General features: G+C 39.8%; 1 protein-coding gene across 1 annotated transcript in view; it reads right to left on the minus strand.

Annotated features, from left to right (window-relative positions):
- Positions 1–27,066, minus strand: part of tcf12 (transcription factor 12) — a 76,933-nt gene that overhangs the window by 6,591 nt on the left and 43,276 nt on the right. Inside the window, exons 9-18 of the mRNA XM_088413025.1 lie at positions 12,102–12,201; positions 11,691–11,830; positions 11,132–11,273; positions 10,975–11,045; positions 8,503–8,647; positions 5,043–5,116; positions 3,871–3,942; positions 3,258–3,449; positions 529–637; positions 285–429 (exon numbers count right to left, since the gene is read on the minus strand). Of these exons, the coding sequence (XP_088269151.1) occupies positions 285–429; positions 529–637; positions 3,258–3,449; positions 3,871–3,942; positions 5,043–5,116; positions 8,503–8,647; positions 10,975–11,045; positions 11,132–11,273; positions 11,691–11,830; positions 12,102–12,201 (1,190 nt within the window). The remainder of the gene's footprint in view (positions 1–284; positions 430–528; positions 638–3,257; positions 3,450–3,870; positions 3,943–5,042; positions 5,117–8,502; positions 8,648–10,974; positions 11,046–11,131; positions 11,274–11,690; positions 11,831–12,101; positions 12,202–27,066) is intronic.

Consider the following 27,066-nt stretch of genomic DNA (forward strand, 5'->3'; position numbering starts at 1 on the left):
AGCTTGATGCTTTGTATTTATGTGGGAGGTCCAAATTGAGCCATTTTTGTGATAATCAAACTCCTTAGAAAGGATGCATAGCACTCCACCTTTATCAACAGTATCGTTGGGGTATTTCTTAAAGACAAATTTACTAGTTATCACACAGACAACTCAGGATTAAATATTAGATTAAAGCATTTAATGAAATAACACTTTAACTATGACTGTAATTATTTGATCACAATTCACATCAAACGTTTGATTCAAAATGAAATACTGTTGCCTGTATGGTGTGTCCTTACCTTGTGCGAGTGCCCACGCGCTGGGTTTTCAGGCTGTCGCTCTCATCATCTGACTTGTCATCAGCCGAGAGAGAATCATTCATGTCATCCTTGTCCTGCTTCTCCACCTTTAGCGCTAACGTGGTAGCCACCTGACCAGCCAAACCTGGAAAAGGAGCAGGAGATGGGAAAAGAGGAGTTAAGGTAAATTGTGTTTCAGAACAAAAATGAGTAGAAAAGAAGTATGGTAAGTGTCAACTCAGACCTCTGAATGCTTCAACTTGATGGTTGAGTTCTGTACTGGACGTGGATCCAGTGCTTGGCAGGCCACCATGGCTGCTCAGGCTAGCAGTGTCGTCAGCATGGGAAGAACTCTGCGACATAACGGGAGGATGAGAAGTTGACATCCTCTTTCAATAAAACCGCAACAATACAAGTGCAAACACTAAGAAAGAAATGCTTGAATCTTGTGGAAGAATTTGGTATGGGTAACTGGTACAGTGTGTGTTAAAACTAGTTAAAGTTAATGCATGTAAAACTCAATGAAGTAATACACAGGGCTGTAACAATTGATCAAAAAACTAAAATAATCCCACTAAAAAGTGGCCTATGACACTAATCAGGCCAGGCCCCGCCTTTTAAAACCAAATACACTCCGTCAAGATGCTACATTACAAAATGAACATGGTGACCTCGGGTGGACAAAACCAATACCTGCACCTCTCAAACATTCATCCATCCGTCCCTCCCTCCCACCCATGAGTTGCCGCAGGGGCGGCAGCTTCAGCAGAAAAGCCCAGATTTTTTTTTTATTTACATTTTTATCAGATTATTTGATAAATTATCAAGATAATTGGTAGAAAACATATATGATCCAAATTTAAAGATGACCTTTTGCCACACAACTTTGAGTTGACAGAAAGGCAACTATAAAGTCATTGCAATCATTGCATAAATAGATTTATGGGACTCTAAAAATAAAGTATTGTTGTGTTTATATGCTGTCTTTAAACATCCATTAATTTGGGGGGGGGGGGGGGGGGGGGATTTCGACTTTATACAGAACAGAACAAGTATGGGATCGAATGAGTCATTTATCATTTCAAGCACTATGAGACGGTTTACTCATGAGTGTCTTTAACCACAACTAAGACTTTTTCATGTCTAAAAGGAAGTTATTTTTAAGTTTCTTCTGCTGTTCATTTTCAAAAGACTTCAAACTAAACGGACTCCCCAGTTGTGACTTAACACTATAATTATGTACACATCATGTGTGGAAAATAGTCAACAACCAGCATGCAGTACAACAATCCCCAACCTTTCATATGTTCACCACATTCTTTTCCCCCCGGCGATTTCAATTCTCTTTCTACCTCCACGAAAAAGCAGGAAAACTATCTCTGAGGTTGGAGGAAGTATCTCCCTGCTTTCCCCCCAAATGTTTATTTATGTAATCCCCTGTCACCGTTGGCCTCTGTTAACCCCTTTACCCAAAAACCCTCCCTTTCATTGATGCTACACTAATCGTTGCTGTGCTCTCAACAGGTGCCCTAACAAGTCTTTGTGCACAGGAGGGGGAGGGGGGGAAAGCTGGGGTTCTGGCAAGAAAAGAAGGCTGCCATTTTCATGGCTGGCCCTAATTATCATACAGCTGAGAAGGCACGGGGTGCAGACACACGTTTCCAACCATTCAGATTTCCTTGCTTGTTAAAAAGAAGTGATGAAAAGAGGTAGAAAAAAAGCGGGGAGGGGGGTGGGGGGGGGTGGAGTGCGGGCTGTCATCCAGACTAAAAGCCTTTGGCTGTGTTGAGGCTGGTGAGCCTGTTTGAGGAGAGCTAACCCCACACAGGAAGAACTGTGTCGGTGCAAACACAGTATGTTCTATCTGGCAGTCACAATCGCTCAACATTAGTGCCACAGCATGGCGCTCAGTAACAAACACGACAAACTCAACTGAGAACCTCCACATTGATCTGAATGGGCTGTGTAAACAGTTTTCAAAGACTTCCCAAAAATGTCTCATTTAAATAAATCATTGAATTTCATCATAATATTATGTAAAGCTCCTTTGTATTGTAACATTGGCCATACCCTATTTTTCATTCTTTCAATACAGATACCGTGGTCTTGATCTTGGAATAGTGTAATAGGACTAGTGTACTGAATAACTGTACAGATAGCCAAAAACATGCTCTGACACTACAAAATTGATATCATTGTCCCAGCCTGACAATCTTTCAGGTATGAGCAGTATGAGCCATATCAGTCATAAGGAGGGGATGCTGTCAAAAAAATTATTTATCATTATATGTTCTATGCCTACTAGTCTATACACGATATTCCAATTATGCCGTTTAGTGTCTATGATTTAAGCAGCAAAATTGACCCATTTTTATCCGTGTCAAGGGGTTATACCAAGTTCAAGAAAATATTTGCTTTCTGTTTTTGAACTTAGTCAATTAAAATAAAAGACATTTTGAAAGTCTCCGAAACAGTTAGTGGTAAATGTTAGTGATTAAAATCACAAAACCTCTTTTAGAATTTTGGAAAACAATTATTATTTTCAGCAGTACAACCAATTATGAAATTCCATTCTGGGGGAAAAAAAAAAAAAGAGTTTTTTTAAAGAAAGCTGAATACTTTTGGGCGCTGTATCCACCTGATTACGATGGGCTGCAAGGTCTAACTTTCATTTCAACTTTAAATATTATAAAAATCTCCTCAATTCATACAAAAATACAAATCAAAGTTTTTGAATTTGTCTCTCGTCCCGGTGTATGTACACCTTTCACTCAAATGGAGGTTGAAACAACAGTAATTATTATTACGAAAAATGTCAGTGTAACATCTCTGTGTGTGATGTGTGCTTTTGTCACATAGTGGTGAATTATTTCTGAAAAGGTGGCAGCAGTAAGATATAACCTAAAAACATATTTGTCTCTCCAGATGGATTTCAAACACAAAAAATGCACATATTTAATCAGGTCTTCATACCATCACCGCTGTCCGACTGGGAGCCAATGCCGAGGCAGGGAAATTTGCTCCAATGGCTGCCAGTTGCCCATTTTGTGCCTGTCCTAGCAGGCTGTGGATGTCGCTGGGTAGACTAGCAGTGGAGCCCACTGCGTGGTTCCTCAAAACAAGGATTGCATCATCCAGTCGGTCAAGACGATCCTCCATGCGCGACTGAGGGGAGCAGAGGGATTGTAGAATGGAGGGTCAGGGGGTGGGGAGGAGAAAAGAGAAGAGAAAAAGGAGAGAGCAGCTTAGTATAAGCATATTAGGGCTGAAAATTGAAAACACTGATTGGATGGCGTGGACCTCGAAAATGAAGATAAAAAAAAAAAAAAAAAAAATTCAAAGGCACGATCACAAGAGCTCCAAACATCAACAAATATCCCTGTTTATGTGGACATGAACAGCAGTCACATGGAGTGGATTAACATCTGCACTGAAGCAGATTGTGGCAAGCTAATAAGACAACTTAACAATGCCAACAAAAGCTGATTAAAAAAAAACAAAAAACGATTGCATGTTCAGGTCATGAGAGCAACTAAAAATGGACAACAACTTATGGAACATGTTATAGATAGCCAGCTGGAAGTACCTCACAGACATCCTTTAAGAAAGACATGGCATCCTGAAGATGCTCATGTAACTGCTGATGAACTCTATTTTTCTGCCAAAGTCCAAAACAAATGAGACAAGGATTAAAAAAGAGCAGAAATACATTGAGAGAGAGCAAGAAAGAGATTGTTCTTTACGAAGAAACAGGATTTGCAGACAAGCGTGCATCTGCTGACCAATCATCCTGGAAGGATGAAAGTGTTTTGTTGTGTGCTATTTTAATACATCTTATGACGTTCGAGACTTCTTTCATTTTGAGCATCAAAGTCTATTCACAACTTGAATACAGTATAAGGCAAACTGTAAGTAGTTTGGAAACAAGTTATCTTGACTGGCTATCACGCGGCCACTGATTTTACTGTCATAAAAAAAATTGAATAATTGTTGTTTAACTGTCGCAAGATTGCAAAGAAAATGCATGTGAACAAAATGGAAATTAGAAAAAAAAAAAAAAAAATCACCGCAGTTGTATTTGCCCATGACGCCTGTTGGTATGAGGCAGTAGGCATAATCTACTGTAGTACTTAAAAGTATCTCCCTCTTCTTTGGCTGATGGAATGAAATAACTGCAATGTCGCTACTGCAGACGGATCATATGCTTTATGTATATATAGTTCCAAGTCATGTGGAACAAGTGCAAACTTGCTGTCTTAAAGCAAAGTTCTATCATTGTGTAAAATGAAAGAGAGTGTCTCAATCCATTAACTATCAGTCACTTCATCTGTAATGAAATCCTCAACTGGCATGTTTAGACAGTTGCTCAGCCCCAATTCAAGTAGTCATGGGGCTTTCCAAACTCCTCAGGCAAGTATAACGTTGGCTACTTGGATCTTACCCATACTTTTATTTTGGATCGAGTGAGGGAATATGTGCATAGGTGAAATTAAATCTCCAGTAAGGCAGCAAAGGAATTCTGCAAAAGAAGCTCTGCATTCAGCTGCTCAAGCAGTCCCTTGAATTGAACCCATCCCCCCAAGTGTCAACTCTGGAGCAGGAGACAGATGGCAAGTCCTTAGGGACAGGTATTGTTCAGTTATCCTTGACCTTCCACTTAATCTTCTGCAAACATTTGTTGAAATTTCATTGTCATGATAACTCAAGCCAAGTGAGCAATGATCATCCATATAGAATGAAGAAAAGGAGTAAACTTACCAGTGAGTGAAGTGAGTTCTCATAATTTGGAGAGGAAGGTGTTTGTCCGCTAGAACGAGGCCACTGGTTGGTACCTGAGCAAAGAGACAAAAGGTGCACTGTCGGTAAGTTCACAAGTCACGCTGCTTTTGTTTCCTATCAACATGGTTGATAGCTGCATCTTGCTTCACTGACTACACCAACAACAGCTAAGTGTCATAACATGACAGCATGCCAGTTAACGGGCGTCAGGAGATATTTTTATCATTAAGGAGGAGATTACATCATTTCCTGACGTCTGAGCAGCATCCTGACATGCGAGCTGGACGGGAGTTTGTTTAACACCCCCATTTCCATATCCTATATCACCGGCTTGTTTAGACAAGATAGGAAAAGAACATGAGCGGTAACAAATTGGATTTGCAACACAATTCCTTCACAACACATGAATTAAATTTGGAGGTTTAAACTTTAACATTTTAAGTTTACCTTATGAAACTGGGGTTAATTTGGGTTTTCTTATTAGGCAACGTGTTAAACATGTAGGTTCCCTAAAATTGATGTTCTTACAAAATGTCACAGTTGTGCAGAATCCTCGCATCTCCAAAATCACTGCTTTTCAGCAAATTAAACAAAAAAAGCTTCACTTACCAAACACCTCATCGTTTAGATTATTTTAATTACGCTTTCACTGATTAAAATGGGAGGATGTATCACCAGTACCAGCTGACCCCCGGCTGACTAAACAAAATGACTGAAACACTTGGAAAAAAGAAAATCAACATCAATAATGGTTACTCCATCCATCCATCCAGCCATCGCTTTATCTGGAGTTGGGCTGAAGGGGCAGCAGCTTCAGAAGAAAAGCCCAGACTTCCGTCACAGCGGCCACTTCATCCAGCCCCTTCGGGAGGACCCCAGACCTTCCAAGGCCAACCAAGAGACAAAGTCTCTCCAGCGTGTCCTGGGTCGTACCTGGGGCCTGAACGAAAACCACACTGCTTCTCCTGAATGCAAGGTATAATTTCCCAATGGGCCCTCCTCTCCAGCAGCTTGAATAGACATTACCGGGGGGGGGGATTTCCCGGTCTTAAAAAGGGAGGACCACAACCCTGGTCTACCAATCCAGAAGAACTGTCCCTAATGCCCATGTGATGTTGTAGAAACATCTTAACCAGGGCAGCCCTGTAGCGGATAGGACTTTACCCATAGTGTCCAATAGTGAGTTCAGAGAGTTCAGCCATGATAGGCACCGACCAACTCTGATCAGCTGCCTCGACAATGGAAACACAGAACATGGCCCACTCGGACTCAATGTCTCCCGCCTACCCGGGGAAGAGAAATAAATTCTGCTGGAGGCGGGAGGTGACACACCTTCTGACAGGGGACTCTGCTACACATTCCTAGCAGACCTCTCACGATACATACATAATATACAATCATAACCGTAATAGACTTTTGACAACTTTTGCAGTTTATTTGCAAGAAATATTGGCTGAGACACTTTCCATTTATGTGGTGTGATGGAGGGTAGCCAAACCAAGTCATTCATTTACAGCATATTATGGTAAGTATGACGTTATAACACATTTCCTATAGTGTTTTTTTTTTTTTTTTCACAGAAGAGAACGGAAATATAGGTTCCACCTCATGATGCCTCCTTTCTACTTCCACTAAAATGGGGAATAACAGATGCCAGTAACAGAGAAAACCTTTAGTAATAAAAATGATCATTTTTAAAGCAGTGTTCCAAACAATGAAAGCTTTGTATTAACCATTCCACAAAAGAAATGCAAAAAAAAAAGCTTAAAACTTGTTTTCCTTCAACTGTTCCAGTGAATGTCACACTTCATATGTAGCTCTCTGTCATCACTTGGCATAAAAGAACCCAGACTCCAGAAAAAAGGATGAAAAGAACTTGAGTTTAGCGCCCATCTTGTTGCCAGATGAGCAAGTCATGAACTTCACATGCCTCCATTGCCTGATGGCTATTTAAAAAAAGAAAAAGTAAAATAAAATGGCAAAAAAAGGCAGCGCTAATTGCTGAGACATCTGATGAGTAATGCTCTATATTTTGGTGCAACCCTAATGATGAATGGTTCCTGTCTTGATTTGCACTAAATCATTGCGTTACTAACTTCACAAAGTGCTGGAAACATTTCTTCATTTGACCGTCTGTTTTGTAATTCATGCTACTGGCATTCTTTTTGAGAAACACACGTTTGTATATCCACATTAAAAATACATGGTGCTGAGTTCTTTCCCCCATTTGCAGTGATGGTTTGCAGCTCTGTGTGTGTGCGCATGTGTTTGGGTATGTGTTAGAAGAACAGCTGTCCACAGGGCAGGGCAACAGCTGAGGATGAGGGGAGCATAGGTAGAGACAGCTGTCAGCAGTCCATTACCGTACTTGACACAACTGTCCATTAAAATAACACACTGGGCTTTCCCGCTTGGTGTCTCCCCATTTTTCCCGGCGTTAGTGCCTCCCATGTCTTGAAATAATATTGAAGGCCAGAACTTGAAGTGTAACATAAAATCTTTACCCAAAATGGAGGCTTATTATTACAAGCTACAAAAAGCCACACAATGTTCTACTCAGTTAAAAAAAAAAAAAAAAACTTTTCATCAATGCAATTCAAAACCACTTCAAATAAGTCTTTTTAAATCCTTAAGCAGCTCAAAAGCCATAGCCTCAGTCATTTTCATTTCCATTGTTGTTCCGGAGCTTGTCATTAACATTTCAATCACTTCACAAAATAAATGTTAGACAAACAGATGCGTGTCAGTGAGCCATAGATACATCAACATGAAAGCTCTGGGCGAAAGATGTGGCTCAAAACTGCCACACTGAAGCACTGTGGGGTATTTGACTATAAAAGATAGTAGACACAGAAAGTCAGGTACTGATTTAGAATGTGCAGGAGGTGTTGTCAACCTTGCATAAGTTGCATGGCATGATGTCTAGGCAAGAGGTGTGCCAGCAACAAGTGCAGATTGAGAGCAGATGGTCACAAAATCTGCAGGACACCCTCCTTCCTTTGTACTCATTTACAAACATCTCATAAAAACTGACACCCATTTCCATAGCATGCACCCTAAAATCTGGCTAAAAGAAGTAGAGAAATAAAGTCACTAGATAGACAGGTTACTTGTGAGTTACTTGTGAGTTACGGCTGCATTTATTCTCAGTTCCTGCTGGCCTTGGCAAAAGATTTGCTCAGTACTGGAGGCTCCAAGGCTCAAAAGGTTTCAATTGGCAGGTTACCACAGATTTCAGTGCATTCATGGTCTGATGGGATCCCGCAAGAGTTTCACGTTCTATCAAGGTTTTCTACCGATACAAAGTGGATACTGGTCAGCTACAGTGAAACCAGTTTGTTGCTAAAACGTGAGCCTTAAGTTTATACTGCAATTGATGCCACCCAAAAACCATCTTCTTTATTCTGTGTACTTTACATGAGAGGAAATTGGCTTCTACCTGGCCTTCCAGAGGGGGTGCCAGCAGCCGTTACCACAGTCCCTGCTGACCCTGCGCCTGCTGTGGCTGTGAGAGGTGAAGGGGAACCCACAGGCGTAGACGGGTTGGATGGAAAACTACTGCTCGTGTGATCAGGTGAGTAAATCTGTGGGAACAGAAAGAAGGTGGAGTCAGATGTTGGAGGACATTGCTTTGAATACGATCACGATCATACGATGTTGCTCCATTCTTTTTACAGCTGTTACCATCTTCCAGAAAAAAAAAATATATAATTTGATGGAGATTTTACAAACAACACTGTCATCATGATGTATACATCCATAAACCATTATTCCACTCATGTTTGGCACTGTGTGTTACCAACCTTCTGCCAATTAAATAGACAACATTGAGTCAACTCAAGTTTAATTAAATACGTGATGAAAACCATTTTCCTCATAGAAAAAAAGCAAACAAAATGTGTCTATATGAAGACATTTGGTTACATTTTATTGATTATAAAAGACAATGACTGTGTTTACGCGGAGTCAATAAACCTTTCGGAACCCGGCAATATTCGAGTTTTTAATGTCATGTACAATAAGTGCGCACAATAAAACGAATAAGCTCATCATTGTTTTGTTTGTTTGTTTTTTTTTTTTTTAAAGCAGAATAAGGTCCCTGAGATTCCACTTGTCATGTAAATGCATTTGGGATCAAACGGAACATGGAATTGTGTTTTGCACATGCTCAGTCCGCTAGGAATCTGGGACTTTTTGGTGTCTTACAGAGAAGTAAAAGCCACCCACATTACATTGCCACTTAGCAAGCCAAATGAGAATACATTGATTTCTCCGTGGAGTAAACAAACACAGAGAAACTGACTCAGAAGCACGCATTTAGAGTGAGGAGGAAACCAATTAATTTGCTACTGTGCTGAGTTGTGTAACTATATGCATTGAAATGGAGATATTGGAAATGTTTCAATATCCTGAATATTGACTGCATGCAAACATAGTCAATTTACAGTAACATTATTGTATCTGATGCTTTGCTGGGGTTACACCGGTGATGCTGAGGTTTATGATAATGCCAATTACAAGGAGATTGTGTCTTCAACTCCCACCGGGATTTCATTTGTGTAAGCAAATGCTGGATTAAAACACAATCACTTCCCCCAATTTTTCACTTTCAATCAGCAGATATTATGCTGTAATGGAACATGTCTCTGAGAAAAGGGCACTAGAAATGGATCCTCGCTAATTAGCAGGAAAAAGCAGCATATAGATAGAGATTTTCCCGCTAAGTAATGATCAAATTGAGCTGGCAGGAAACCGTTTGACTTCTCTGGAGATGATATAGAATGTCCTCATTAATAATCTACTTATTTAATCTTGATCTTTCAGCTCTACGTTTTCAATCAACTTGGAGTATCAGGCAAGTGTAGCACTGGGCATGGAGGAAGCGGAGGGAGGAGAAATAGACAGAATGGCTATTTAAGCTTTTCTACACTAAGAACTGCCTTCTTCTCTTTCCTCTACACCCTCAGATACGCAATTCCGTGGAAAACTAAGACGGATTAATAATGCGGTCATCAATGTGTCAGAAACAAATAAGACTCAACACAAATCCCCAAACATGTCTCAAACGCAAGTTGTTTATAACCGTGACTTCTGACCAAATAATAAATGGCCAAGGACGCTGCATTCAGAGTGAAACACGGTCCATTTTAGTGGAACAAATGAAGCCCCACCTCTTCATCAGTCACACTCCCGCAGGCAGCAAGGGGCCAATAAGCATGGTCAATTTAAAAGGGGGGTGAACAAAAACTCTACAAAGGGTGGCCCATGGAGTAGAGCCACAGCAGTGATAAAGTCCCAAGTGCCCCTGTTCCGTGCACCCACCCCCACACTCTCCAACCGTGTCCATTTCACTCCAGCTTTGTCATGCTAATAGAATTGAGTCTACAAATATAAAAGACTTAATTAGTTATTACCAACACTATACTCATATTTTCCATTCAAAAAAAGTCCAGCTTCTGCACTAATTTATAAAATGTTCACTTGAGTACAAATATGTCATTTCACACCTTTTCAGGTGTTGCAGGATGCAGTACTGTATATAATCATATCATATGCAAAAATGTGAAGGAAAAAAGACGTTTTAGTCGATCTTATGTAATGAAAAATAAAATTTTGGTCAAAAGGCCAGTATGGCATGCAGAAAAAACTTAAATTGGAACAATGCATGTCAGTAGGAATGTTATACAAAGTTTAACAGTTCCCAAGCTACTAATATATATATTTTTTAATAATACATTATACACCACAGCTTGACACAAATTATAATAGCACAAAAAATTATATCAAGGGCTCTCCCTTGATAAAAAATTAATTGTGGAATTTTGCACATTCATACAAATCCAGTACCATCCAATTTGAGATGAAAATGCTTCCAAGTTAAATGTGGAACAGCTGTGTGGTTGCAGCTCACCGAGGCTAAAGCCTTGCCAAGTGCATCTCCAGTTTGTGAGCTTCCAGTGGCGTTTCCCCGATTGGTGGAGGCTTTAAAAATGCAGAGAGCACGTGAGTTAGCCGAACACTTAAACAAGTTTCTGTAATTGCATTAAGACAAGTACACAATAACTTACTCAACACCCCATCTGCATTGTTGACTGACGGGGTGTGGGTTGCAGGGACAAAAGGTGAAGTGGTCGTGCTGCTTCTGTGGAAGCTGGACATGGGAGGAAGACTGGCATTGATGTCTGGAGAAGCAGAGTGTGCTGGGTAGTTCTGGAAATCACAAAACACAACCTTGAGAGTGTGCAAGATTATGTCCATCTTTCTTGTCTTTTGAGAGAAGTTAAAGAGAGGGTGGAGAAGAAAAGCAAACAAGAGCATCAAACAGTGAGAGAGCTAAAAAACATCCACGCTTTTAACACACACACGCGTCCTCATACTGTGGTGGCTGTGCTGAGCAAATGTGGGGAGTGAAATATTATCTGCATGCTTGCATCTGCAAACTACACAGAGATATCAGTGCTGTGATAGCAGAATACATCTAAACCTCTACAGCTGCGAGTATGATAACACGGTATCTTTGTAAGCGGCCGACCGGTATACCGCGCTACCCTAATAGTTGATACTGCATAACTGCTCACAAATACTTGGGTGGGGGATGTGTGGGTTGTCACCAGTCTATTGTCTTACCAGACGGTCGTGTGAGTGCAGGCTGCTGTAATTTCCCGACTGTGGCATGTGAGATGTAGATCCTGAAAGCATTCCTCCATAGCCGGGCTGACTAATCCCATTGGTTGAGTTCCAAAGGTCAGATGAACTGTGGGTACCATCTAATGACAAAATATATGGATGTGTTTACAGAGTAGATTTGAGTCTCAACACAAAGTCATAGAAGCTATAAACCCCGAACATGGGATCATCCACTAAGCAGGGTTTTATTTTTCACTCTCGGGAATGAAAAATGATCCTGGTTCTCAACACAGCTGAGATAAGAGAAAAGTAAATCAACAAAACAAGTCATCTTTACTGTCTATATAACAGAGATAATTAATGCTCTATAATTGAATGGATGTGCTTCAAGAGGAATAAAACTTTTCTTACCAAAGAAAGTGCTTGCAAACATATTGGTGGAGGGCTTAGGCGAAGAGTAGGAGGGCGAATCTCTATTGAAGTCCTCTGAGTTTGGAGATGGTGCGTACACCTACAGACATATCAGCAATGCTATTAGTAATAAAGCTATCAAAGAGTGATCAGACTTTTAGCGTGATGTGGTTTATTTGTGATTTTTTTTTTCTGTAGAGCTTCGAGCAGTTACCCAGTCCTGACACAACTGACCAATTAAAATACAATATACATCAAAGTGGACAAATAAAAGTGTCCTCATAGTGAGTATTCATCAGCTATTGGCTGTTCAGTTGTGACGGGAGGAGCTGTGAGAAAGCGATTGAGCGACCGAGAAGAAGAATCTGACTGCATGAAGAGCAATTGAGCAAAATTCTACTTTCAGAGTTGTGTTTGATGAGCATAAGGAAGAAGTGTAATAAATAAAGCCACATCTTTAGTGTTACCCCGGTTTAAGCTCATCACACGAGGCACATTCAGTGACGAGAACATCTGGAACACTGTGTAACTATTAATGTGTTCTACATCGTTATGGTTGATAAAAAGCATCTAATGGTGTTTAAGGTAAATAAATAATAGTTTTTTTTTAAAGGGTGCCGTGGTGGCACACCGGTGGCACAGTGCAGAGGTAGTGGGTTTGCTTATGGCTCTGGCCTTCCAGTCAGCAGTTAGCATGTTCTCCCAGTGGTGGGTTTTTTTCCCGACTGCTCTGGTTTCCTTCGACATTCCAAAAATATGCATGGATATTGGTATATTGGACACTCTAAATCAGTGGTGCTCATTGTGTTGACCGCCGAGCTATTGTTGGTCGACCCCATGACATCGCAATACATGGAAAAAGGAAAAACTCAGCAAAAAAAAAAAAAAATTCAAGTCAAAAAAAAAAAAAGTTAGTATATTTGATATTTTTTTTGTTCAAGCGCCCTGAATTGACAAATGATTTCATAACAACACCGTGTTATTTACTTTAGGAGCTGGTCGGGCTCTGGTAGCAAAAGATTATCAAGCGGTAAACTGTAGTTGCTACCATGCTTCTGGGAGGAACTTGAAAAACAAATCATATCAAGGTCGTTCGTGTCATATATTACTTTTTATGGAACAGTATATTTTGAAGCATTGGCTGGCCTCGCAATGTTTGGCTGTTTTACTGTAATACAGTAGCTTAACATTATCCCATGTATTTTGTTGCAGTTTTGGCCCCAAAACAAAACAAAAAAACAAAACAAAACAAAGGTCTCGTCCCTATTAGTTACCGCATTAGTTACAAAAGCGGGGCTATTATATTATTTATTGGTGCAGAGCTGTATTGCCCGCCCACCCCCTCGGATATCACGGGAGGTTGGCTGCTGAAAATGTAGCTCTTGGGGCAAAAAGGTTTTGGCACCTCTGCTGTAAATTGCCCTTAGGTGTGTTTGTGAGTCTGAATGGTTGTTTTTCTTAGTGTGCCCTGCGATTGGCTGGTGATCAGTTCAAGGTGCGCTGGGGTAGGCTAACGCATGTCCTTGTGAGTATATAAGTGGTTAAGAAAAAGCAGGGATGGATGGTTTCTAAAATCCCTTTGTGTTAGCTCTGTCTTTGCAAATATCCCATTTAATATTGTGGAGGCCTGCGGCTATTGATATGCAGCGGCCAACATACGTAAGTACAAATGAGGTTTTATGGCTATATTTAGCTGCTGCGGCTTTAAAACAGGTGTGTTTTGAAGTCCGGAATTAACGGTTTATAGTTTTATGTACAGTATATACACCTACAGACTTTTAATGATTTCCCCTGTAAATATATAGCTATAAATGCAAATAACTGCATCTACTTCAATGCCGAGCAAGCAATCAAACTCATGAGGCATCAAACAGCAGTATTTGCATTTTAGATCAACACAGTCACTAATGGCGGTGTAATGACAGTCGCATACTTGCACACTCTAAATGGCTGTGGCAAATTACCACATTCCCTGAGAGGCAGAAATTAAAATAAACACTACAAAAACAGACTGCTCCTCTTTGGATTCGTACCTGCAAGCAGGAGGTGGAGTCAAACGAGAGCACAATGGGCACGCTGTTGTACAGCTGTTGTTGTGTGCCAAGTTAGTGGGAGGATCAAAAGAGACTTGGGGCCAAAAACCAGTGATGTGGTTTCTGACTTCATCCACTCCAGATGGAGGGAGAGAGAGAGAGTGAGTAAAATGGGACATAATAGATTGAAGGGAAGAAAAGATCGAAGGTTTAGAGAAATTTGCCCTCCCACAGAGAGCGCTGGATGGCCCTCATCATGTCACACTAATCAGAGCCAGACCTGTCAGCGATATTCCACCTGCAGATTCACAGTAAATGCATGAGGCATTTCTCCAACTCAATTGTAGGGGCAATCCGTCTCTTAATGAGCTTGCATCACAAGGCAGACTGTGTAGTCAAACTGCATATAGCTGATTTCTTTTCAAGTGCTAAACTATCATATCCACAGCTTAAGAAAATGATTAATTCAATGAGGCAACTAAATCGAATTACTGAATTGCTGACAGGTGGGAAAATGAAAGAAGAAAACTTTGGCAAGCAGTTTGTACAATTGTGTTGCTTTTATAGCTGCAGGGTATCTCTTTTGTACTGTACCTCGTTTACCAAGTAAATATAGTGGCGCAGGGAACTGAAAACAATACCGTATTAACCACATCAATTGGGAACCACAATGATAGGACTATGGAGCACTGGTAATGATTTTTCAACATTTTTGTTTACTAGTGCAATGACACAAGAGAAGGCTAACCTAATGTATTTTATTTTATTTTTTGTGAATAATAAACAGAGTGATGATGAATATTGATTGGCCAAAGAGCAAGCATGGTTTAAGTCACTCATCATTATTCATCTATCACACTGTGGAATGGACGTTTGCAAGTGTTGACAGAGGTAACAAATGCGTGTTCACATCAGGGGTTCGTAAAAGTTCATTCAAAGTCGCAAACATTCACAAACAGTTTTCATGTTTTTTTCTTGTTGCACACGCAAAACTTCCTTACAACAAAGACGGTACAGATGTTCGACTACCATTTAGCAAATGTTTGGCAAATGTTTGAAAAAGGTTTGCGACCTTGAACAAACCCTGACTAGAAAACAACATACACTATCTTCACTGATAGTCCTGTCTGCCTAGTATTCCTATCTGGAATACAGTAGGCCCCCATGTTTCGAGATAAATCCGTTCCGCGGTTGGGGTCGTAAGGCGAATTCACCGTATGATGGGCAATCCAAATCTATGTTAAATAGCTAATGCGTTTCGAACCCCGGGTAAAAACATCAAAATTGTACATACATATTAAAAATTGGTACCAAAATGGTATAGTAAGTGCTACGTATATATAATATATATGTATACAATCAGAAAACATAATAAATAAAACATAGAGAAAGGATTTATTTACCTTTGAGTGCCGCTTGTTATAACTTGTTAAATAATGTAAGTCAGGGACGTTGTAACAAGGGGGTCTACTGTATATTGTTTGTTACACCAGTCCTGAACTGTTAGTTTGATGTCATCAAAGGATCAGTTTTTATTACTGTTGCAGGTGTGGATGATCATAATGATTAATAATGCTTTTATATATATATATATATATATATATATATATATATATATATATATATATATATATATATATATATATATATATATATATATATATATATATATATACACACACACACACACATGCAGGGCAGCTTCGGCGAGCGAGCGTGACTCTAGCACGTTATTGTCGGGGTGTGTAATTAAAGTGCTCTGGCAGGGGTGGAGCTCTCTTCGGTCCTCTGGCTTACACATGTGACTGCCGTTGATATTAGTTCCATGGAGAGCTCAGGTTAGCCTCACGCGGAAGCCCAGGCTTTTGTCCTTTGCTATTGAATGGGCAGCATATGGCACTGGATAATTCTGATTGTCCTTTTTTCACCCAAGGCTAACTGGTCAAAGCATTAATAAAACATTCCAAACACCGGTAGCAAATGGAGAGCGCACTTGTTTGGGTTTCCTTTTACAAGACCATTAATTAAAAGCAATCACTCAGATGGATAAATAGGACAACACACTTCAGTGAAGTTGGGGATTCGTTTTAAAACAGAAACACCATATGTAAGATATCTGAAACATACAGTTTAACTGTACATAAGTTGTATAACTGTGATAGAATTTAGGGAAAAAGATGTAGAAAGTAAAGCATGTACAACCAGGTCAAAAACTGTTGTACTCTCGTGCCTTAAGATACAGTGGATCCGATGATTAATGTTCTTGTTCATAGAAATAAGTCTCCAAGATGTTTATTACAACTCTTAACTGAACGTTACAGTCAAATTAATAATTTAAAAAAGTGCATTGTATGTGGCTAAAAAAACATCCAATGGGAAACCCTGAAGGCACATAGCTTTGTTGCTACACTTCGCACAACGGGCGGCTTAACACAAATGGTGCAGCAACTCACATTGACAGATAATAAATGACATCCACAGGCATATATTATCTGTCCTCTGTGAAGAGCATCTAATGTTACTGCCCATACTGAGTACCTGAGAAGCATCTTATACCAGACCAAGGGGGCCAGGATACACTTAACTATGAGCAGCACAATGCGCAATTATGAAGTGTACCAAAAACTATTATTTTTTTGTTTTACTGATATAAGGTACGATTTCCTCGAAGGAAAATCATAAAAAGATATTGTTTTGGGGGCAAGGATGGAACAGATTACTGGCCTTTTTATTGATTTTAATGGAGAAAAGACTGTTCTGTTTTATATTCAGTGATCCTTTACTCGGAATGCAATATAGTGACAGGAAGGATGGTCACAGAAATAATAATAAAAAAAAAATAATTTGGAAATAATAAAATGGCTGGCCAAGCACAGTCCTAATGGTATGTCCTATTTTTGTGACGTATGTCATTATTTGGAATCAAACCATACACTGTATCTCTGGAAAAATTTTGCTGTAAATCCATGTCTTGCACTCTAACAGGGCTTAGTGTGCACGACAGAGTCGTTACGGCTTCCAACTGCTTCTCATCGTTACCATTTGCACACAATACTCGCCAGCAGGCCCTGACTTTTTCCAAGTATAAAACTGTGACACTAAAATGCGTGTCAGAGGGCAAAATCCATCAGCAAGACGTTTTGGAAGACCGATGATATTAGAAATTTTTTAAGCAAAATATCTTTGAATCATGGTGAAAGTTCAAACATGGCTGGGTAAATTGCAGGTCAGGTTTTTACATAAACCAATTCTTCATAAACTTAAGAATACAGTATATCCAAATGGGAAAAAAAACAACCAGATTTTTACACAATCACAACAATCAATCAGTTACTTCAAATTCAAACTTATAACGTGTATTTGGATAAAGAATGATGACAGGAGAGAACTGAATTAAAAATAAACCAATGCCAAACAAACCAATCATGTTCAACATCTATGCGCGGTAACGTTTATAAGGACTGACTAGACTCTGGAAAACAAAGATGGATGCCAAAACAATAACACGCAACATGTCACCTTCTTCAAATGTGTAGCGAAAACCGTATATGCCATGCATTTCAAAGGGATGAAACAACACTATAAATGTACTGATAACTTTCAAGGCTTTCACTTCAGTCAGAAGAGAGCTTAGTGAGCCGCTCCATCTGTATTGGTTCCGTGCCATCAGCTCACAAGTCAATGGCCCACTGTGAATTCTCACAGTGATCCAGATGGTGAGCCTGCTAAGCAACTCTACTTGACAACAAATTCATTTTAATCAAGTTGGTTCACAGAATGAGTACCACATTTATTTTTTCCTTGCAAAGGAATCTAGGAAAAAAGCATTAACAAGCGCTTTTGATCAGCGACCCATTTTGTCCACATGCTATCCATTTCCCTTCGCCAATGGTAACCAAAGCCTGTTAATACTTAATATGAAAAGAAATCTAAGTCATCTGGGTGCATTGGAGAAGAAGAAAATGCTGTCAATGGTTTCAAGGAGAATTGGAACGGAAAGTTAAGATGACCTTGACTACAGCAACATAAAAAAAGTATAATTTCAAGATGAACTACGACAGGTGCAAATCTGCAAGGTGTTGTTTTCCAATGACAGGATAACATCTGGATTACTACAATCACTTCAGCCATTGTTTAGAACTCTGTACTCCCCAAAGATGATGAGACTCAACAGAAAGACAACTAATCCAGACCACACAACGACATCAGTGCAGGGGAAAAAAACAAAACAAAAAAAAACCCTGCATGCATTTACGAAAAAGTGCTCTGGAAGTTTCAGACAAACAAATGTTCAGAAATCACATTAGGCTCCCTGTGGTGTCAAGAATTCCAAAGTGATTAAAACCAGATGGATGAACAGCAAACACTGGTGCTTGGAGCTCAATCTGCCAACAGGAAAAGTCTAACCTCAACAGCCAGACATTTTCCCCTAATCATTCCCAGACTCCCACTTGTTATTATTTCAATCCAGTCTTGAAGCTCCAGCAACCAGCCAGTGAAAATAAATTGGTCCAAAAACCCCACAGTTTCATTCTATGGGAAAAAAGTTTGGCACAACTTTTTGTCCTGCTTTTTGCCTTGGAAGAAGAATATTGGAAGATCTGCACTACGTAGTAAAATGAAGCTACAATTTACACGCTCATTTATTATTAATCCACAGTAGGAACTTGCATTTCACACAGTCACAAAAAAGATCTCGGCGTTTACAATAAAAACAGAGCAACAACACACAACAGTTGACAATTCTTCTATGCCACACACACATTCCCCCCAAAAGATTACTCACCGATTTCCCATTGTAGTAGTACATTAAAGAATTACTTCCCATTCCAGGGACGGGATACGCACAATACATTGTAGACTTAACAAATTCAGAAGTATCTTACAACAGGATGCAAGCTCTCTGGACATACATCCAAAGCGTTCAAAAGGGACTAATAATTCTTTCAGTGCTGGCCTCCACACAGCCCACTCAGAGGAAACTTATGCAAAGAAGGACGCTACCATTGCGCATGGATCAGGGGAGGGGGGCTGTCAGAAGGGAGTGGCATCCGTGGTACGTCCCTCTCTTAAGCCGCTGAGTGCTGAGGCAAAGAGGAAAAGGGACGAGGGGGAAGGGAAGCAATGAGGAGGTGGGTATAAAAAAGATAAAGGGAAGTGGGTGGAACAGAAAACAAACGTGAGCCGATTTAGAGCGGGAGAGGGGGGTGGGGGGTGGGGGGGTATTTAATTCCAAGCATAAAAAATGCTGATTTTATGCAGTAGAATCTCAACAGACTGGAACTAAAATACTTTAAATCTTTGCTTGATTTCATACATACTATGAGAGTAAATTAAATGAGAGCAGGGCACCATATCTTTTTTTTCCGTTTAAATGCGGAGGGTATTTTATATTGATGATTGGACCCACTTATTTGGCAATACACTGTAGTTGTGTGCCCACAGACAGCTCTCGCACAGATTGCGCGTTGTTAAATAGTGAACACGGAAACAAAAAGTGCATCGCCATCTAAAAGAAATGGGCTCAATGTTTATCATTTACAGGGTGAGAGGAAGAGTAAAATATGAGAATGGTGAAGCTTTACTTCAGAAGCGTGTGTAAACACTGAAGCATGCAACAGCTGCAAAAAGGGGGCAGGCTCGTGACGTAGCTGCAAGAAAATTATGCCCCGTTTCGTAAACCCCCTGGGGGAAGTGGGCCCCGAGCAACGGGGAGCGCTGGAGGGAAAAGCAAAACAACCGCAGCCTTTTTATTATGTTTTACTGTCACTCCAAGCCACACAGATTCTCATTTATCCACCTTTATCGAGTGGGAGGAGGGAGGGCAAAGGAGCAAAAGAAAGAAAGGATTGATACAATATTCCATTGAAAGCTCAGCCTAACTGGAGCCTTTCATGACTAGCACTCAAAGCTTCCCGGACTAAACACAGGCCTGCAAACTCATTTACGACAATATTGTCATTGAAAGATTAAAGCATTCAAGTCCCTCGAAAAACTAGGTCTTTATTATGCTTTGCCTTTGGTAGTGTTATTATTTATCCCCCTTTCTTCTGCCGAACGCTTTCAAAGTGTTCCAAAACACTGGCTCTACATTCTGTAACTGCTTTATATCTGGAGCTGTTTCAAGTCTATGCTTTAAGGAAGAAATGGCTCTGATAGAAGTGTTTAAATGAGGATAAAACAAGTCCAGACCCAGCTCTGTGTAGTGAGTGAGGAAACATAAAAGAACAAAGAAAATGGGGATTCGCTTTAGGAGTGTGCTGACTACCTCACATCACTGCAACGCCAACAGAGAAGGTCAACATGTCTATGCACCTTAAGCGAGGACAAAGTTTTATGACACATTTTGAGTCACGGCAAAAAAAAAAAAAAAAAGTCCAAATTCTTGTAGATGAAGGACACGCTCCACCCACCTGTTCATACTACCCTCTCACCGAGACATGCTTGTCTTGGATTATTAGCTGCTGCAAAAACAATGAGAAAATCCGCATGCTGAGATCATCTGACTCTCAACCATGAATTGTGCGATGATGTCATCAGACGGCAGAATTGTTTCCTGTGAGATGCACTGGTTCTAATTAGGAAAGGCTTACTAAGAGGATCAGGGGGTGCACTTGGGGATACCGACTCGCATCTCCCACACGCCCAGAAAAATGCATGTATATTTAGGAGTCGTCCTATCTTGTACAATATTCAAATCTTGCGTAATTCTACAGTCATAAATATGGATATCATAACAAATGAATAATATGAAAAAAACATACTATATTGCCTAACAACCCAAACTACACTATACATACACATATACTGCAGATTAATTTTCAAAAAAATGTGTATTTGAATGAACCTGTAGCTTGTTATTTTCTTGATTGGATAACCAAAAAGAGCTTAATTACTTAAAGTAAGTTTCTTCTTTCTGCAGCTCTACCTGCCAAAAGAAATCCGCTGCCGATGTCCTTTACACATATTATACTTGTAGTTGCACACCCTTGGACACTCGTGCACAGCGGTTGCCAAATCAGGACTTCCAGAAGTCATCTTGTGATTGTGTGGTGGCTGCCAGACTTTTTGTCAAAGTGCATTTTGGAAGCTGGAGGAAATCTGTCCTCAATTGACTTCTGCAACCATTGATATAAATCTATTTTCAAACAATGAACTACATTTATTTTCTTCACAGTGGATATGCAATGTAATTCTAATAATCTCATAGCTTGTCGTCGTAGCTTGTAATTCTAATAACCAAGTATCATTGAAAATATGGCTAATCAGTTTATACTGTAATAAAAACAGAAATTGTGAGTATAGTCTCAAAAGGCAAATATCACCAAAAGTAAATGCACTGAGGATCTTACTCAGGCTGCACTTTCAATAACATATCCTATCATTTTCTTCTTTTCTACTCTCCTTTGACCTCCCTCCTCCCTCAAAATACAGGTGGATAAATGGGAAATCGCACTTCTTGCAATGACAGAAAAACATGACAAAATGCCTATCGCTTATCCTTCCGCTTGTTTTGTGGAGGAGCTTATATCCATTGCCATTATTACAACATTGCACATGTCTGCAGGTTCATGTAGAAAACGGTGGCACAAACATGGTTCTGGTGGCGCTTCGAGGCGGACATTTTTCGTTAACCTATTTTAAAAGCTGACTTAACTGACTTGATCTACTTTTTTAACTTACCCTATAATAATTATAGAAGAGCTATGTGAAGGAATATAAGAAAGAAAAAAAAAACAAGGCGGCTCTATTGTGTAGCACAAGTGGGGATGTAGTTTTTCGAGAAATAGTTTCAGCAGACTTAAAAAATGAGCCTAATTCAATATTCAGTTCTGGCTGCATCAGCAAGGTCACAGCAATATTGGGGCTTCTGTTAAAGACAGGAGTCAAGGGGAAGGAGTGAGTGATCTGACTTATTGAAGAAAAGGCTCAATGGACCCGGACATTTTCTAGGACAATCATCTCATTTTCAAGCCCGATGGACCACTTACATAAAAAATCCTACTTTGCACCTGTTTTATGCTTAAGACTGGTATGGACCCTATATTTTACTTTATTGGATTCACCTAAGTCCTACATGCCACAGATAGCCTTTCACAAAAAAATAAAATAATAATAAACATCAATTGACATGAATCACATAATATTGCGCAAGGTTAGTAAAATGGGATACAATGACGATTACCAGAAGTACTGTGCACATAGAAATAGACATACAAAATTAGACATTTAAATGTAATTCTAAAAACATAAGCGACAGCCTTAAACACACATAAATGCCTCCACACTGTCAGTTTTTTTCATCTGGCCTTTTTACCTCACCGTCCATATACCCCTGAAGTTTCATATGAGTTTTTGAACATCGGCCAACATATGAGCTTCATAAGCCTTCCATGGCATCGCAAACTGGCTTTGATGATTTGTGAATAACCCACTCCACCTTTGTGACTCCACGTTCTCAAGCTTGTCAGCAATCTGAAATCAAGGTTTCCATTGATGTAATAAAGTCACGCAAACCCGGCATTAATAATTTGTAACAGGCCAGTTTGTGTGTAACGGTTTAAATCTGTGAATTATTTTAAGACTCGTCCTTTTACCTCTTGTTCTCCTCACAGATGAAAGAGGGTCAGGCCACTAGCTTGTTTGTCTCTTCCATTATCTCGAGTCTCTAGTGTAAGTGGTACATTTTAGGAGCCCAAAGACAACCATCAAGCGCATGAGCCCAGAGGAAGATGTGACTGTTCAGCATCATCCAAGTCAAACCAGCATCAGCCAAACCAGCAATCTAATCTTCCATCTGATGAAGCCATCCCATGGGAGCCTGCAAACTGGGGTCAGGGCAAAGCCTGGAACATTGTCAACTGCATGGGTCAGTTTTACAATTGTATCACCTGGCGACACCTGACATAAAGAGATTTCAAGACTCCTTTTTTTATGGACACATTTGCGTTCCGCATTGAATTAATAGTCAAAGCCCAAAATAGTCAAAAGCTTCAAATAGATTTTTTGGGGAAGTTGGAACAAAAGTGCTGTAGTTTTATTTGTCCTTACATTACAGTTAAAATCATTTTGAGTTTTAAATACATATTTAACAAACTAGACATACTCACTTGAACTAAGTCAACAGAATTATTATCACTCATTGTATAAACAAAACGTCCAGACTTTCAATGTTTGAGTTGACAACTGCTGCATGTGTTCCTAACACAGACCTTGACAAACAGACATATGCTAAATGCTAAGCCAGAGAAAAAAGTAGGAAAAAAGTATTGAAACAAATCATCTAACACTTTTGATCAAAGGCAGAGCAAATTTGGAATAAATTGTTGTGTGGTTTTAAAATCTCACTCTTGTGCCTGCTAACCGTGTATCCAACCTCCTGCCTAAAAGATCCTAACAGAGTGTTCTAATATCCAGTGCTACTGTGTGCGAATGAAATTGAAAAGCTTTTTCAGAAATGGAAACAAGTTGTCGCAGTCATGCAATATTTTGGAACGATAGATGAGGAGAAAAGTGTTTCGCGTCACGCCCCAATCAGCACTGCAAGGAACATTTTGGGATCATCAGTCAAGAGCAGACCTCCTTTTATATAGCTCGCACAGTTCAGATCTCTCAAAAACAAGGGTGTCTGAGTAATGTGTCAAAAGCAAACGTCAATCTTTTTTGTCATCTCTACTCAGGGTTCTCACTTGCAAAAGTCCCTGAGGGGATCTGAATCTCAGCCCACCATTTTCTCTCTTTTTCTCTCGCAGCCGCACCAGCACTGGATCTGGGGAGAAGTGTCACATCAAGCCTTTGCGCCTCTGACAGGGAATCGTAGGGGGGGAAATGGTATTTACACAAACAAACTGTCATGCACACACATTCACATTATGTCTTCGCAGCTTCCCATAAATATCCTCAAGATGCAACTTTCGCCCCATGAGTGACAGAATCTCTCATCACTGCTCCTGTCACACAGGTGCCCAAGCAGCTGCCCATCAGCATCCCCCAGAAGAGCAGAGTGTCTGCTCAATGACAAAATGCTACGACCTTCAGTCTTAGTATTGGGTTTATACAACAGAATAAACCAATTACAGACTACAGTGGCACCCTTCAGACTGCAACACATTTGCAAAAGCTTACGATTGTAAGGCAACAAGGGACTCCAAGCCTAGCTATTAGCTTAACCACTTATCCCGCCATGTGTCGCAAGCATGCTGGAACCTATCCTAGCTGTCTTTGGGCAGTAAACATTCACACACAGAAATACACCTGAGAACAATTTAGAGTGTTCAATTTACCTACCAAGCATGTTTCTTGGAATATGGGAGAGACCCGGAGAACCTGGAGAAAACCCACGCAGGCACGGGGAGAATACGCACACTACATATAGGAAGGACAGAGCCGGATTGGGGACTTCAAAGATGGTGAAGGGTCACAGCACTATGGAAGAGGGCCAAACTGCAAAAACAAGCATTCAGTTTTCCAGGCAGGTAGTGCTGTCAGTTGCCTTGAGTCCACAGGCAATTACACGCCTGTTTTTTTTTTTTTTCAAATAATCAAAAATAAAAAATTACCTTTCCATGTACACTTTTATCAAAAGATAAAGATGCTCTAATATTAAAGCATAAAATAATAAAAGGGGCATTTCCAAAAATCCCTCTGCATCTACATGGCTGCAACCAGTGGAGGAAAAAGTACAGAGTATGAGGAGTGTGTCTGTATACGGTATAAGATGAAAAAGACCCATGAACATTTTACTGTCTGCAATCACCAGCTGTCCTGTCCAGATAGCCTTCACGTCCTGATGCACGGCGGTGTCAAAACCTAAATGCGGCAACGAGGTGCTCCAGTAAATATTTTGATTCAGGCCCATCATGAAGTGTACACAAACATTATGCTTGGACCTGCAACTTCCATTGCCTGTCTGATCTAAAACTGCATGTATTTTTAGCGCAAGAGTCCAGAGACAAGCAAGCAAGAAAGAGTGGGATTTCAGACATACACGTAAATACATTTGAAAATTCCCAGGAGCAGACCAAAATGATAGGAAGTACTGTGTTCACATATGCGTATGTGTGTGTGTGTGTGTGTGTGTGTGTTTTTTTTTTTTTTTAATCAGCCATCTATTCAGGTCTCTGGTGAGGCTTTCTCGCTTGCTTACACCAGCAAAACCTTTCAGCGACATCTGCAGCTGCATTCATGCTTTACAGGTACGCCGCAGGCTCTTCACACAGCTGCCTCTGGCTTCAGGTGTGCGTTCGCTTCAGTACTTCTCAGCACTGCCATGCTGGCTACCTCCTGTGTCGTTGACGGCAGCACAAGCACAGACTGAGGCTGATAATCATCTAATTGCACTACAAGTACCCATTTACACCTTCTTGCTGCCTTACCTTGGCTGTGCTTCCTGTTAGCTCATAGGCATGCAGGTATTTTTTAAATCACATTTTTCCTCACTCAGGGCTAAAATAAAAATATTTTATTTTTTGTAGTTTACCAGCAGGTTCTTGTATTTTGTCCCACGCTGTTCGGACATCTGCTGGAAAATACCTCCATAGTCATCCATTGAATGATAAGCTAAAACATACTCCGCAACTGATTAGCAATGAACTGATGAATCTGATTTAAAAAATAAATAAATAAACTTTTATTTTGATACCTGTATTAAAAAAAAATAAAACAATGAATTAAGAGCCGCGATTTATTTGATCTCTTTTATACCGAAAAATAGGTGAAAATGTATGCTTTCATTGTGCCATTTGCACTGTGGAACTATAGAAATCTGAGAATATTGTATTTACAATACTTTTAGAGGCATTTCTCCATCATAGCTCGAGTAACATACTGTTGCAGTTATGAGAGAAGGGCATGGGACGCAAGCGAGACAAGACTGCGAGGCTATGGACGCATGTGCGTAGACGCAAATTCTATTGCAACAGTAAAATGATTTGAAATTTTAATGCTTTATTTTTTGACACAGCTGAATATTAAATTGTCTGAAAGTCCTAAAAGTCATCATCACCATCTGACACGCCAAATTGTTCTACCCATTTTAAGCTTTCTTTTCTTTTTCATAATGCTTCAAAGTCCACCAAAAAAATTAGGCACGTATCCTTGTCCTCAAAAAGAGCTGTCGACAAAAAGAGGCAAGTAGGCGGCGCTTAACAAAAGTGGTTATTTTTAATGTTCTGTGCAACCATTATAAAACACATGCATACTATATAGAATTTGAGGTATATTTAATCATTTTATATGACATTACTTATTTCACATTCGAATTAATGTTATTCAAACACAAATATGTGGAGAAAATTGGTCTGGTTTTGAGTTATGCAGTTATAAGGCGACCGCCATATACGGGGATTGAAAATGAAGAAAAAACTCGACTTGTACTCAGGCAAATACCGTAATTTACCACAACACAACAGCATTTAGTTGATTGCCAATACAAGGCAACGTAAACAGCCTTACCTAATTTAATCATTTATCACCCTAACTTTGAACGCATGAGTTTCTGGGCCATGTATGTTCAGAAATCATTTTACTAAATATTACAAACCAATGCTATTCGACAACCAATTTCTGTTTTGCATTGTCTGTTTGTATTAAACTGAAAACTGAAAGAGGCTTGAAGCTATATATATATATATATATATATATATATATATATATATATATATATATATATATATATATATATATATATATATATATATATTTTTTTTTTTTTTTTCATACCTGTGTTCATGTGGGCATGACCCTTCATCAACAGTATCAGTAATACTTCTATAGACAACCTCCTATTAAAAAAAAATAAAAATTATGCGAGAACTGGTCCTATATGTTTTCTTTCAATTTGTAGGAGGCCCGAAGCCCTTTATTGAACATTTCCATCTCTTTTCTTTCAAATGGGATCAAAGACTAACTGGGATAATCCCGCCAAGCTCCAG

The sequence above is a fragment of the Hippichthys cyanospilos genome, chromosome 4 (genome assembly GCF_059441005.1).
Source record: "Hippichthys cyanospilos isolate Australia breed blue-spotted pipefish chromosome 4, RoL_Hcya_1.0, whole genome shotgun sequence".
Taxonomy (NCBI): Eukaryota; Metazoa; Chordata; class Actinopteri; order Syngnathiformes; family Syngnathidae; genus Hippichthys; species Hippichthys cyanospilos.